General features: G+C 35.6%; 1 protein-coding gene and 1 long non-coding RNA gene across 2 annotated transcripts; one reads left to right on the top strand and one right to left on the bottom strand.

The window, feature by feature from the left end:
- Positions 1–10937: 10937 nt before the first annotated feature.
- Positions 10938–11371, bottom strand: LOC125210507 (uncharacterized). The gene is made up of 3 exons (XR_016137303.1): positions 11263–11371; positions 11136–11184; positions 10938–11056 (listed from the first exon to the last, which is right to left on the bottom strand). It is a non-coding gene; the product is annotated as an uncharacterized LOC125210507 (long non-coding RNA).
- A 1066-nt stretch (positions 11372–12437) lies between these two features.
- LOC125216899 (LRR receptor-like serine/threonine-protein kinase SIK1) lies at positions 12438–14904 on the top strand. Its single transcript, XM_089066746.1, has 3 exons — positions 12438–12562; positions 12648–14200; positions 14285–14904. The coding sequence occupies exons 1-3, from the start codon at positions 12438–12440 to the stop codon at positions 14653–14655; spliced, it is 2049 nt and encodes a 682-aa protein (XP_088922872.1). The 3' UTR covers positions 14656–14904.
- Positions 14905–16424: the final 1520 nt, after the last annotated feature.

The following is a 16424-nucleotide window of genomic DNA, read 5'->3' as shown; positions in this document are numbered from 1 at the left end:
ATGTCATGACCGCATTTTGCTAAGGATAGCGAAAGTGTGTAAACCGCGACTAATAAGAGGGATTAAAGAAGCGGGGAAAGAAAAGGGATAGAACTTGAGGATTTGCACAAAGCCAAGTCAATTGATATCATGGAAGTCAAGTATTTCATTACATGGTGTTGGAGATAGGATAAAGAACTCAACAATGAATCAGAGTTTGGTGGTGAGATTCTAAAATTCTCACTTCACAAAAACACAGCGGAATAAGTCCTTACTAAACGACTTCGTGTATGAAGACACGAACCGTTGGGAGATCAACTTGATAACATCGACTCCGATCATCACTCCATCCTCTTGACTTTCAACCTGCACATTTATAAATACATGCAGGGCTGACTACAGGAGTACTCAGTGGACACGTGCCGAAAACAAAACATACATTATATAGTTGTCAAGCCATCACAGTAACACATGAGGGTTTTTCTTAAAAGGCCCGAGCTTACTAAGTTCTTTTGTGAGCTAAAAGTTCGACTGCAGACTAAGTTCTTTCATCATTCATCATTCCATTCCATTCAAGTGCCGCTCCAACGGTCACCCATTATTCCATTCAATTCAAGTGCCGCTCCAACGGTCACCCACCATTCCATTCAAGTGCCGCTCCAACGGTCACCCATCATTCCATTCAATTCAAGTGCCTCTCCAACGGCCACCCATCATTCAATTCCATTCAAGTGCCGCTCCAACGGTCATCCATCATTCAATGACATTCCATGGCAATCTATTCCATGATAATCATCAAAACAAAACATTTATGGCATGGCAACAATTTTGAAAAAAAATCGTAGCTCCATTTTGAGAAAAGATGATTTTTCATAATTTCGCAAGTATTTGATTTATATCCACACTAGTGTGCTGCTGGATAAAGAAAGCCCACCTGGTATGCTTATTCTTCAATTCAATTACTCGCTTTGACCTCACTTGCCATCGAGCAATTTATCCTCTCCTTGGCGATTCTCGGTTTACGGCTGCCTCTCCATATGTTGCCGCTGCCTCTCCTCGCCTTTTCCTCCACTCCTCACTCCTCGCTGAGCTCCTTGAATTCTTTGTGAAATTTGGGTGTCAAAGTGGTGGAGGAAAAAGAAGGTGGGGAGGCAGTTTATATAGGCCTCTTGTGTTGGAAACTTGGGGGCAAAGACTCCCATTTTGGGGCTGCCAGCTTAGCTCTTTCTTAGCACCATGCTTCTTTACTTAATTTGTGCAAGTCTTGGGGCAAAGACTCCTATTTTTGGGGCTGCTAGCTTATCTCTTTTTCAGCCTTGGTATAATGTTTCTTTACTAAATTTGTGAAAGTCTTGGAAAGGTATCTTTGATGAGATCATGGCCCTTGTTACTTTGTTTTCTCCTTCACTCTTGTTAGGATGATGATGCAATGCATAATCTAGTACAACTTGGCATTTTACCATTTTGATGAAGCTCCAAGACTCTACTTTTTGTTGATCCATTTCTAATACCCTTTTGGTGTACCACCTTTGCAGGATCCTTGGTGTAACTTGGCTGTCCCTTTGGAGCTTTGTGGGGTGGAATGAGGGGAGAATGGAAAAAGAAGAACAGAAATATTTTGTGTAGCTAGGAAGGGTAGAGTAGCTTGGGGTGTGTTGTCCCTTCCATTCACATATTACAACTTGAATAGCATGTACCATTTGTATCTCCATCATTCTTGAAATAATACTCCTTGATTCCTATTTTCTCCAAGCAAGCCATTCTCTAATAATTTTTCTTTTGCATCTAATATTCTTACTCTTCATTCTCCAAATCAAGTACTTGAAATTTCAAAGTCAGGATTACACGCGAATTCTATGATCACGTAAGCTAATAAATTCGATTTATCTCTAAAGAAAGGGACGAAATTCTGGTGCGTCACATATAACATCCTTAACTCGAAACATGTATAATACTTATCTTCTTCTTAATACGATTTATTATTTTTGTATATATATATATATATTGTCGCTGGCGCTATAATTGTCACGACCGCACTTTGCTAAGGATAGCGAAAGCGGGTAAATCGCGACTAATAAATGGATTTAAAGGAATTAGGAAGAAATGGAAATGGAACTTGCACATTGAAAAGTCAAACAATATCATATGATAGGATCCAAGTATTCAAATACAAGGATTTAAATGACAATAGCATTTCATCAAAATGAATCAGAGTTACAATGTTGAGAGTTTACTATTCTCTCTTAACAAACTGCAGCGGAAAAAGTCCAGAGAACGACTTCGCGTATGAAGACACGAAGCGTCGAGAGATCCACACTTATTTTCTTAAGTAGCATCGACTCTGATCAGCACGCCTCCGCCCCCTTGCTTAAATCTGCACATTTATAAATACATGCAGGGCTGAGTACAGGAGTACTCAGTGGACACATGCCGAAAACAAAACATACAATATATAGTTGTCATCCATCCACAGTATCACACGGGGGTTTTTCTTAAAAGGCCCGAGCATACTAAATTCTTTTGTGTGAGCTAAAAGTTCGATTGATCAATCTAAGTTCTCCAAATCACTCGCCAAATCTGAGAATCGTGTACCGTGAAGGTGGCCACCTTCAGCGGACACATCGCCGGCCAACAGCTGATGGCCCACGGCTCACATGCACGTTATTTCGAACAGGATTTGCGGTCCTATTGGGAACCGAATTCGTTAAACTCGGGCTGGCATCGCCAAAACCCGCGGGCTATTACCCCAACAGATAGGCCTCAAAACAAACATTTTATGGCATGACAACAACTTTAAAACAATCACTGCTTCATTTTGAGAAAAGATGATTTTTCATAATTTCACAAGTATTTGCTTTATATCCACATTATAGTGTTGGATATTAAAAGAAAGTCCACCTGATACGCCTATCTCCAAATAACAACTCTCTTGTTGGCCTCACTTTGCTCTCGAGCGAAATATCCTTTGAAAATAAATAGCGTAGCACGCTAATTAGTACTTGAAATATTTCTCATGAGAAACAATGCATGTATCCTAATGGATAACACCTATATCTTAGTCTCGGCTTATAGGATTTCTAATCCTACCTCGGGCTTCACTACTTCATAAGGTTTGATTATTCACTTCACTAATTTCGGGGAAATCTCTATTTTCTCGAAGATAATCACTTGGGTATTTATTTAATAAAGTATGGATTCATGGAAAAATCCCTTTCTAAATCCTTTCTTTGAATTTTCTTAAGGCCACCCATTGGCTTCTCCAACTTCAATATTTTCCATCTTCGGAAACATAGTAAATTATTCGGGAATTAATCATTTGAGCTCCAACTCAGTCCTTAAATTAATTCCAATCCATCCCAAGTGATTCTTGGCCCAATTATTTAATCTTGGTTCATGCTCCATTCTCCTTTAAAACATCTCGGCCCACTTCCAATTAGTTGCAACAGTCCAACAAGCAAAACTCTTGGCCCACTATTACTTAAATTCCCTTGAGTCCATTTCCACAATTAAACAAGTCCATCCAGCATACTAATTATTCCCATCCAAACTAAATTGATTCTCGGCCCAATTATTTAAATTGGGCAGCCCAACTTCTCACTTTTGTTACTTAATTGGAGCTTCTACTTACTAACCCAAATAACGTTTAAAATTCGCAGTCCAACTTCTCAACAAATTAAATGGCCCTCTGCCAATTAATTAGTTTTGTCCATATAAGGAAAATAATTTCACTTGGCCCAATTAAAGAAACTAGAGTGGCCCAATCAATAAAAGTCCAAATATACTCCTTCCTCCATCGGCTATACTCCCTCTCAACACCAAATTCCTTATTTTAAATTCTTTCCTAAATATCCAATTAGAAATTCCCAAACTGATAGAAGCAGCCACAGTTTCTCCTCCGCCAAACCCCTCTTCTTCCTTCGACGAATTCACGCCGCCATCGCTCCCCTCTCCGACGAATCCGACCAGATCGCCGGAGCTTCACCAGCGCCAGCCGTCTCTCGTCTCTCTTTCCTCTAATCCTTTCTCAACTCAATTCACACCATTAATTTCCCAATCAGAACCCTTAATTTGGGAGATGCAGCGCCTACCTCCGCCTCCGTCGAGTTCTCTCTCCCGACGAAGTCGCCGACAGAGAAGGTGTCGCCTTTCACTCTCCGTTTCCCTCTCTGTTTTCTTTTCTCCGCCGGGATTCTTCCTCCGGAGACCGCAGCGCCGCCGCCGAACAAGTGTCGGGGAGCTTCTAGCGCTGCGTACTCTCTCCGGCTCTCTTCCTCGCGCGTGGGAGCTTCGAGGTCCGCCGTCGCACCCACGCCGCCAGCTTCGGCGGGCAGAGCCGCTGCCGGTGCCGCCTCCGTCGCGTCGGCGCTCCTTCCCCTCAAGCTAAGTTTATCTCTTTCCACTCTTACTAAGATTGAGTTTCCGGCAGTAACTAGGTGATTTAAAGGCATTGACTATTGTTGGGATCAAGCTTTAATCTTGTGATAATTATGCCTACTGGAAAGAGTCCTCACTCCTATAACATGTTTACTATGTAAAGATTTTGATGAGTTTGCTACTGTTCTTGGTATTGATGTGAGAATCCTATTGAAGTTCTAAGTTCTCATGCTATCTATTGGCTTGTTCTAAATGATGCACAGGCGATGTTGTGGACATTACCTTAGCTTGGGTGAATCCTTGGACTGCTCTCTTCCCACCACTCCTTGCTCTCCCTTCCACTCCTTGTTGTGCTTCCAAAATTTGTGATTTTCTAAGTATGATGGGTGTGGAGGAAGGAAGGGGTAGAGTGTGGTATGGCTGTTTATATAGCCGATTCTCTTGGCTTGTTGGGGAAGATACCAAATTCCCTTTTTAGCTAATTGTTCATCTCTCTTTTTGAATCTTGAAAAAGGCTTCCTTGCCTTCTTGGTGAAAGTCTTGGAAGGTGTTATGCTGGGTGATCAAGTACCTTAATTGACCATGTGGTAGAAAATGATTTTTCACTCTTTTGGTTAAGGAAATGACTCACCATTCTTTATCCAATTGTCATCACATCCACTTTGGGAAGCATGAGCTGGAAGCTTAGAGCATCCACAATGGATGCCCGATCGCGCGCCCGATCGGCCGAGATCGGGCTCGGGCGCGGTCGGGCATCCATTGCAGCCCTCGGTCGCGCCCAATCCCGAGCCCGATCGATCGGGCGTGAGATCGGACGCCCATTGCAGAGGCGCGCCCGAGCCCGATCTAAAAAAAAAATTATAAAAAAATTAATTTTTAATTATAAAAACCAATTTTTAATTCTAAAAAACCGATTTTTAAATTAAAAAATCATTTTTTAACTTGAAATAAAAAAACTATAATTTCACAACGATCCGTACTAAAAGACGGATCCATGAATTAGTGAGCAAGTTTTGCATTACTTGAGTAAACCTTTTATAGATAGGTTTTCAACTCTAACTTTCATTGTGACTTCGATGTGGGACAAATGATAGTTTTATAGATAGGTTTTCAACTCCAAATTTCTTTGTGATTTCGATGTGGGACAATTAGTTTTACACTTAAAAGAGAGTTTTTTTTTTGCTTTATGTAAAAATTTGTTTGATTTCATTACATAATCTAGGTTAGCCTAATGGTAAATGTATCTTGTTAAATTATAGAGTTTGTGTGTTCAAGCCCCAAACTCAACATATTTTTTTTTATTATACTTTTCTCATTTTATTTGATTAATGTAAGTGTTTTATTTAAATTTATTGTGTTCTATAAATAGTGTATTTATATTTTGTTATTTTTTATTTGATTAAAATTAAATATGAAATTTACAAATTCTTTTTTTAAAATTAAGTAATGTATGATTTTTATTTAATTTAGTATTTAATTTTTTTATTTATAATATGTGAAAATATAAAAAAAAATTATTAAAATTGAAATGAGAAATGGATAAGAGATAGGGCATCCACTAGGGCTCTACCATTGTAGAAAGATAGGGCATGCTGATGTGGCAACCACTAGGGCTCTCACTGGGGCTTCCACTAGGGTATCCATTGTGGATGCCCTTAATCACTCTTATCCATTTGCCTTAGAAATTGTATTTCTCACTTTATCTTTGTAAATCCAATTGCAGGTGAAGGACAACTAGGGAGGATCCTTGGTATGGGAGAGAGCTATTATTGCTAGGCTACACCTTGGTGTTTTGTGGAGTGGGGAGCAAGAATCGAGCTGGAGAAGATCCTCAAAGATTTGTAGCTATCTCTTTGCTAATTTTGGTTTGATGATGTAGAGTGACCTTTGTAAAGAAGTTGTACTTATTTTCATTAAATCCTCATTTCCATTTATTTGTTGCTAGTAAATCCTTGATTCTTGAGCTCCTTAAAGAGTATTAACTGTAGCATTTTCTTTCTGCAATGTGATGTAAAAAGTCTTGATATGTACCACATAGGCGTGTACTCCCAAATACACATTTATGTGTACATAAATTCCATATATTGTTTCACTTGTATATCATTAGCACTTAAATTTAAATTCTCTTTCCAAAAGAAGGGCACGAAAATTCGGGCCGTCACAATAATTATATTAAGTGATGTCACAAAAAATAATATTTTATCACTTATGATGAATTAATAAGTGGTGCATAATTTGTATATTTAGCAATGAGATAATAATTAAACCTATCAAAATCGAGTTTATCAAACAATCAGTTGTTCAAACAGAATAAATTAGTTTGCTACGAAATTTTTGTTTACTAATAATATTATTGTTGAAATTCGGATTTGGCACTTAATTAGTCTGTGATACAACTGATTTTATATAAAAAATCTAATTATCTTATCTATAGGTGAGTATGTTGAGTAAGATATATATTATACTATTAAGAACTATATTTTTACAAAAAGAAAATTTGCAGTATTGAGAATTATAAAGTAGTATAAAAAATAGTAGATTATATATGTTTCATGTTCCAACAAACCACGTTTAAAATTGCAATAAATAAAGATAAACGTTCCAACGTTCAAAAGAGTTATCATTATTAATTAATATAATAGTGTTAATTCAACCAATTAATGTAATGTGTTTTGTGTAGTTTATCATTTGAATTTTTTTGAATATTATGAGTTATCGATTTATTATTTAGTTAAAAGTGTGATTTACATTATTTTTAGTAGAGAAATTGGAAGGATATTTTTAAACATATTTTTCAAAAGTGTCAACAATTGATATAGTCTCTTCATCATTGTCCAAATAATTGTGTTTGTCTTGACTCCATTTCAAATATATTTAATTTTATGTGTTTAGGTATAAAATGAATTGAGGAGCATATATTTATTGAATTATTATTATGTAGTGTGTTTTTCTATTTTTAAATATTATTCAGTTATATTATTTCTTATTTTAAATAATCAATTAATAATTTAAAATTGTGTACGACAGAAAAAAATATTCCATCGTGCATCGCACGTGGGTTAAAACTAGTTTTAACATAATCTCAACTATTTTCACTACTTAGTTTCTTATTGATATCCAACAAAATAATATTTATATTCAATTATTTTATTATTAAATAATTCTTAAAATTCTAAATAAAAAAAAAACTAAATTTAATTTATAAAAATTAGAAGTAAATTATAATTATAATAGTCATTTTCATCTAATTATTTAATTATCAAATAGTTCTAAAATTTGTAAGTTATAAAAAATACTTGATGTCTAATATAAAATAAATTAAAATGATACTCCATTAAATAGTACTCCCTCCGTCCCAAGGAAGATGACACCTTTCTTGGCGGCACAGGATTTTATGCAAATTTATTTTGTGTGTTGAGAGGAGAGAATGAAGTAACAGAGAGGGAATAAAGTAGAGATAAAGATGTTTCCATTTTAAGTAATGGGTCATCTTAGTTGGGACAAACTAAAAAGGAAAGTTGGTCATCTTCAATGGGACGGAGGGAGTAGTAACATTTAAATTTTAAGTCATATAAACGATGGGGAGTGTTATATTGCTATCTCATAACTTAATTGCTAACTACAACTAAATAATAGCCATTAGATATTCAAATTAAGGGCTTAAATCATCAATCCCTAAATGTCAATACGATCAACGAAAAACATCAATAAGACCATAGGATTAATTCCAAAAAATATCAATAGGGGTATTAATGTCAATTAACTACATGTTTAGTTATAACTAACTTTTAAAAGAAATCCCAAAACTTTAAATTCATATAACATATATCAAATTAAAGATAATTTCATAAGGATTCCAACTATATCCTACATGCATATGTTCCGACGTCAAAATTTGAAAAAAAATTCAAAATTTTTTAATTTTTTCGTACAACAGAATGTCAACATACTATATAAAATATGTCACTATAATACATGTAGAATGTCAATATAAGCAATGAGTTAACATTCTTAAAGCACTGTGTTAACATTCTCAAAGCATTGTGTTGATATTTTCGAAACACTATATTGACATTTTCATCCAAAACCCTAATTTGGAGTTTTTTTTATCTTTTTTTATTTTATTAATAAAAACGAATATTACACATGACAAATTGTAGACCACACGTTTTCTAAAATCCTATGGCCTTAAATTAGTTATAGTTAGCAATTAAATGATGAGTTAACAATTGATCACTCCCCTGTAAACGATTATGTATATTTAGTGTTAAATAGTCATTCATATTAAATTATTTTATTAGTATTAAATAATCATTTAGATGATAAGTTATGGAAACAACTACATGTATTTACACTCAATTTCTCAGTTTTATCATTCAATGAAAATATATATTTTCATTCAATTATTTTATTAATAAGAATTTATTAAATTTTTAAGTTGTAAAAATGGCCACATGTATACATCAGGATATATATTACTCCCTCTGTTCCACAGTAATAGAGTCATTTCATTTTCTGCACTCGTTTAGAAAAAATGATAATAAATAGTTAAAGTGGAGAGAGAGTAAAGTAAGAGAAATAATAATTTAAATAAGAGTCTTATCTACAATATTCTGTTTCTTACTTTACTTTTTCTCCACTTTAACTATTTATAATTATTTTTTCAAAACGAGTGCGCAAAATGAAATGCCTCTATTACTATGGAACGGAGGGAGTCCTATTGTTTCCAAAATAATGAACAAGATTAGATTCTATAATTTTAGGAATTGTTTAATATGAAAATAATTGATGAGACTTCTATTCACATTTTAATTCATTTTAGTGTATTATATATCAACTACTAATTGATATTAAAATTTAAGAATATAAACAATTACATGTTTTAAAAATTTTAAGAACATGTGATTGATGGATCTGTGACATTCAAAAAATTAAGAATTTAAATAATGTAAAATTTTGGAATGCAAAAATATTAAAATTAAAATTATGAAACTTTTAAAATCAAAACCGCGAACTCAACTAGTATTAATATACTACTCTACTCCTATCATATATCAAATTATAATCTGTTGCATGATTTAGTGAACCGAGCTAAGAATTATAATATTTTGTACTAAAAAAGAGAGAATATAACTCAAAATAGTAAATAACGAGTTAAGAACATGTGATTATGTTTTTTAGATGTTCGATTGTAGCGTTCCAGATATTAAAAATTAAATTAATTAAAATTTTGAATGTAAAGAATTAAAATGATATCCAAAAACTCAATCAGTATGATTATTGTATACTTTGTATCAAATTTTAATTTGTTGTATAATACAGTAAATGATCCTATGACTCTAACAATTTATAAAGAAAAAAAAGAAAATGTTAACTATATATTTTTTTAGAATATTAAATAGATGGGTTCAGGATATGTGATAACTTTTTTATTAAAATTTGATGTAATCTTTCAAAAATAAGTATATTTAATGAATACTTTAATGTGAAGGTTAAAAAAGTAAATAAACATAACATAAATTTAAATAAAAATATAATATAGTACATAATTACTATTTTATCCTCGTTATGGCAATGCCATTATGTCTCTAAAACATTTTCCATAAACCATATGCCAAATTATACACCTCTTTTATAGTTCAATTTCCTATTGCACAAAACCACATAATAATATAACAAAACAAATAAATTGAAAATGAAGTGACATGCTATAACAACACGAGGTAAACATTTCAGAGACATTGTTTGTTGAATTTCCGAGCAAGGCCACACATAAATTATTAACATACACCAATGATACCAATGATCCCAATCCATATGATAAGCTACATATCATATGTGAAGTAAACAAAATCCCTTGTTTGCTCACTGCTTTCCGAGGAGGGTGGTCTCCGCAATCATCGAGGTCACAACATAGGGGTCCATGTTGGAAGCCGGGCGCCTATCCTCAAAGTAGCCCTTGCCTTCTTTCTCCGTGTCATGCCCCACACGGATAGATGCACCGCGGTTAGCAACACTCTGTGCACACACACATTTTTCAGAATGGAAAATAAAAAAATGATGGTCCTTGAGGTTGATTAACATGATAAGACAAAATTTTCGAGACACCAAACTTTACCTGGCCAGACATCACTTCTCCGTCGATGCCACTAATGTTGACCCCGGCATAAAGGCAGGCCTTGTAGTGTGCATCAACGATGTCACGACCGAAGGCTGTCAGCTCCAATTCCACAGTAATAAGGTCCCTATATCCAACCATTGACTAATATGTAACTGGCACTTATACATATAAACCAACACCAGAAAACATACAACTCACATTCATAAGCCAAGTCTAATTATAAGAACAAGAAATTCGATAACTGTGACAAGAAGTGATCAAGGGACAAGAAAACGAGGAATATGGAGAGATCGGTACCTGAGGTCCAGGGAAACCACCAACGGGCCATCCAAGAGGCCACTTAACTTCCTTATGCAGAAGCGTGTATTCTTGCTCAATACCATACCTATTAGAACAAGATCCGAGATCCAAAAATTTAGATTTCCTAGTGAATCATGTCACAGACTCACAGACGAAAAAGAAATCATTATAATACCATGGAACCTCTGCAACAACATCAGGATGGCTGAAAATATTGGCTGCACTGTGTCGGTTGTTCATTGGAATAGGCTCGCGACCAGGCGTATACGCATCACAGATGACCTACAAGCAAGAAAACACAATACTTCAAATATAATTCAATCCAAATATAGGGAAATAAACACGCAGACAAACAGTTCACCAGAATGTTATGTCCCCTTCTAAATGGATCCCTGAAAATTGCCTGTGGACTATTTCATCATAACTCATCCCATCAGTACATAAAACAATTCAAATAAATAAATGAAAATAAATATTTATAAACATACTATAGGATGACTTCACTGTCCTCTCCAGGAGCTTGGCCGGTGCTAGATCCATCGAAGTTCCACTTGGGGAGCTCGAAGGATTGCTAACAGGACAGAAAGAGTCTGCAGATATGAAACAACTTATTACATTAAAATTAAATTTTTACTTCAATCAAAACAATAAAAAATGGAAAATTTTAGAGTAATTTAGATTATCATTGGTGCGGTATTGAGGTCACCGGAGATAGGAACGACACCCAGAATAGCACCTACACGAATCGAGCTACTAGACGGAGAAGAGAGAGTAGAAGAAGAACTTTGCATTAAGTCATAATATGCGCATTACAATGAATAAGATCAGCTTATATAGCTGTGACTAAGCTAACAGCTCAGATTCCCAATCTAACAACCTCTAACCGCCTCCTAACGGCTTCCTAACTTCCTAACTTCCAACACTCACGCGTGTGTGACGATTTGTTCCTATCATTCCACGTGTGCATGCACCCTTGCACACTCTTATTTAGCTCACCTTTTGCGTTTATTCTTTACTTCTCTCTTTCTTGTACCAATCACCCTAGCTTTGCTTCTGAGGTCCATACCAGAGCCACCAATCCTGCCAAATATTTTGCATCAGTCACTTTAGCCAAATCAAATCAAAATAAACAAGGTAGAAAGATCCTTTATAAAATCAATGAATTTGTATGAACAAACTCACCAAATATACTCAGCAATGATCTTGTAGAATGTCTGTGGTTCCTTCTTATTCTTGAATTATGTTGTGAATATTTTATATTTGTAGAATCAAGATCAAATGTATGTTGGTATGTGTAATCCCTAGTTTCTTCCCTTCTGTTTTACACAAACTAAGTTAATTTAGCTAGCTTAATCCTTACAGAAATTGCATTAATAGTCAATATTATTTCAAGTCAGCCTTTTTAATAAACAAAATAAAATTAGAAGAGCTTCATGAAATGAATATCTTCCCAAGTCAAGGCTTGGGTTGCATCCATACCTTTGAATAAAGGAAAAGAAAAGTAGTAGGAAATTTATAGGATAGTAGGCCAATGTTTGAATACAATTCAGCGTTGACTTGTATTTAAGGCATTGACCTTAAAAACATGTTATGTACTAGTTAATTAAAGAATTATATAGAGAGATAATATTGGAGCTGCAACTACAAGATCAAGAGATAAGAGATGGATTTAGGATTTGCTACTAGTTTCATAATCCTCATCATCACCAAATCAATGTTGAGTGAAGCAGTAGCAAGGAATGTTTCAAATTCGAGCAGAGAATTCCAAGCATTGAAGGATTTTGGATGGCCTTATATCAATTCAACAGTTCACCACTGCCACTTGGAAGGCATTACCTGTGATGATCATGGCCGCGTTGCAAAGATAAGCTAGTAATGTAGGGTGCGATGATGAACCTTGGTACTGCCACGATCTTCGCTATTTGGATCCGCTTGTTTTCACATCTCTCACTAGCATTCATCTCACCTCATGTGGTCTCTATGGAGATATCTCATCAAATAGTATAAGTTACTTCTCCAACCTAATTTATCTCAATTTGTCTCATAATCATGTCTATTCTTATCTGCCACTTTCATTCACAAATTTGAGTCAGTTACATGTGCTTGACCTTTCTGATAATGATCTTGGTAATAGTGTCATAGCACCTGAAATAGGGAGCTCCAGCCTAGTTTATCTCAATTTGTCTCATAGTCAACTTCAAATTGAGCTGCCTCTTTTACTGCCAAGAAACTTAGAGGTGCTTGACATATCTTCTAACAGAATTTTTGGTGCCATTCCCTCTGGAATAGGGTATCTCCATCATTTGATATTTCTTGATTTGAGCAACAATAACATCAGTGGCTATCTGCCCACGAATATGAGCCAATTAACAAAATTGGAAATCTTGAAATTGGACTTGAATAGGTTGGAGGGTGTTTTTGAAGCAGGAATACACATGCTTCCTTCTATAAAAAGGATAGACCTCACTAGAAATACAATCCGAGGACGGATACCTTTTGAGTTTGGATATGGTGCTAATGCACAGTTTCTCAATATCGATCTTTCTTGGAACTATGTTTTTGGTGAAGTCCCTGAATCTGTTTCACGTTTGGATGGAATTAATTTGTCCTACAACAGTTTAGTAGGCCGGATTCCATCCAACGTATGGCGTAAGTTTGGGACAGAATCGTTCCTAGACAATCTCAACTTACATCCTCCAAAGGGATCCAGGATTAACATGGAAATTATTTACTATGTAATCTTTGTGATTTTCATTTTCTGTGGAATCTATTTCATATTCTCCAAAAGAAGGGAAAAGAAAGCAGCACCACTCACACCACCTTATCCCAAACATGGAGATATATTCAAGATTTGGAACTTTGATGGCAACATGGCTTATCAAGACATCATTGAAGCAACACAAGACTTTGATTTCAAATACTGCATTGGAACTGGTGCCTATGGAAGTGTCTACAGAGCAAAACTGCCCAGTGGAAGAGTTGTTGCTGTTAAGAAGCTTCACAGATTTGAAGGAGATAATCCTAATTATGACATGTGTTTTAGAAACGAAGTCAAGGTTCTCTCTCAAATACGTCATCGACATGTTGTAAAGCTTTTTGGTTTTTGTCTGCACAAACAAAGCATGTTTCTCATATATGACTACATGGAAAGAGGAAGCTTGTTTAGTGTGTTGAAGGCCGAAGATGAAGCAGTGGAGCTGAATTGGAAGAAGAGGATAAATGTGGTGAAGGGCATTGCCAATGCATTGTCTTACATGCATCACGATTGCAGCCCGCCTATTCTACACAGAGACGTATCGACTAGCAACATACTCTTGGATTCTGAGTACGAAGGTTGTTTATCTGATTTTGGGACAGCTAGATTGTTGGATCCAAATTCCTCCAATCAGACTCTGTTAGTCGGGACTCGAGGCTATATTGCACCAGGTTTAAATATTGCTTACCTACCACATCTTCATTTAACACATTAACTATATCTATGAATGATGGTGAAATGTTTGTTGGTTGCAGAGTTAGCCCTCACAATGATGGTCACAGAAAAATGTGACGTATATAGCTTCGGAGTTGTGGCACTGGAAATCATGTTTGGAGATCATCCAGGGCATTTCATTTCCTCCATGACGACGATGAGATCCACACTGTCTGCTCAAAACATGATGGTGCAACAACTCTTGGACAAGCGGCTGCCATCTCCAGACGAAGATGTAAGAGTGTCGAGGGAAGTGGTTGGAGCGGTGAAAACAGCACTCAAATGCATAAGCTCTGATCCAAAGTCGCGGCCGTGTATGAAGGATGTGTCTCATGAACTCGCTAAGCACCCACCACGGTTGACCATGCCATTACGCTCCATATCAGTGCTTCATCTCATGCATTCAGATTGAGCTTATGTCATGATGTTGTTATTGTGTCGTGTTCTATCTTCTTCCATTTTGTTAGTTTTTTCCGATAATAATCAGTCTCTAATGTCGAACAAAGTGTAAAGATCTCTATGAAACAAATAGCCCTAAGCTAGTTACCACTGTTTCTAGAAGAGCTTCTAAACAAGATGTGGAGGGTTGGGACATTTCCTATCCTGACATTTTCTATAATATTCAGCATTTTGTTCGGAAGATTGTGGGTTTTTGCTTCAAGCTCAGGAAGGTAAAAACAAAAATTATATAAGAGCAAAGCCTTCTCATCTAAGAATTCTATTTAGACCTTATTGGTCACTAATATCACGAATTATGGCTGATCTCCAGATTCTCCAAGTTTAAAAGCTCATGATAGAGTTTGGGATTTCCTATCTAAGTTTACTATATTTACGACCAAATTTTATGTTTTGTGGCATAATCCTCAATACAGCAATAGGAGTAATTCATATATTAGCAATTTTTATGTACATATTTGTCTTTCATTAAAATTATATTAGCAATTTTTATGTAATCTTAAATACAATCATAGAATTGACTAACCTTCCAATAAAATTAAAACAAGAGTTCATTGTTTTGGAATCAATATCCATTTGTCTTTCATGACAATGATGTAGTAATGACAATAATAACAAAAAACAAGTACTAATACAACTACTTAGACACATTATCATCCGTCTCCTTCCCAGTTACAACTAAATTAGCCATTCTCCCCATCAAAAGGATTTATAAAAGGAAAGGATTTAAATCAAATTTTGTAAAACCAAGCTCTTTTAATTCATTAAATTCACACACCTCACCCATATCACAATATAAACATGTACAGTTTCATAAACAAAGTGAATCCATCTCCTCCACAATTACTACAATATAGCATCATACAACTTTTGTTCATCAATTTTCCCAAAAACCATGGATCTATAATCGTGATTCGTGAAAGGATGTGAATGAATCCCTTGCACAAGAAAAATGAATCCAATAATCGCATTGTCAACAGGAGGAAGCCGCTTGATCTACCAATCCCGAAATGATTTGGTTGCTATACCCACACCTCTCATTTCTTCCAAACTTAAGCATCCGTTTAATTATGAGAGGATGAGAGTGACAAGGCATGCTACATTTTCCTCCTAAGTTGACTTTGGACAAATGCCCAAGCGAGAAAATGCAGTTTACGTGGAAAGAGTAGTCACATTTAGCATAGTGATAGAACCAATAACGGAGCTCTGTGCCTTCCTCACACACCTCACATATGTTGTGATCACAACCACTACTACAGCTACTAGTACCGGTAGTGATCAAATGCGGAGGATGCTGATCGAATATGTGAAAATGAACCTTTTTTTATGGTAAGGCGCACCACCTTATATGAATATAGAAATTACAGATAGTGCACTTATAGATATCAAAAATGGAGTGATAAGCTCATGATGATTGTGCCTAAGTTGGTGTGCAGGTGTATGCTTCAACTGGCCAAGAGGGTACCTAGATCTAGCCATGTCATTGGGATTTATGCATAAACTTCTCTTATCAAAATCTCAACCAACTTCTACTGGTTAGTATAATGGTGTAAAGCATTGAGCCCATAGAGATGGATGTAGGCATTATACCTTTGTGATGACATTCTGGAAAGGTAGACGTGAACTAAACTGGGACTATACTTATCCCGACCGGTGTGACACCAAGTGCTTCATGTTGTGGAATGTGTACGAGAATGTGAGTGTTGTACTACTAGTGTCCATGTG

Source organism: Salvia hispanica, chromosome 3 (genome assembly GCF_029641045.1).
Source record: "Salvia hispanica isolate PSC_SH4W2 chromosome 3, Shi_PSC_v1, whole genome shotgun sequence".
NCBI lineage: Eukaryota > Viridiplantae > Streptophyta > Magnoliopsida > Lamiales > Lamiaceae > Salvia > Salvia hispanica.
The sequence above is the reverse complement of the archived record's forward strand: the minus strand, read 5'-3'. Positions and strand labels throughout refer to the sequence as shown.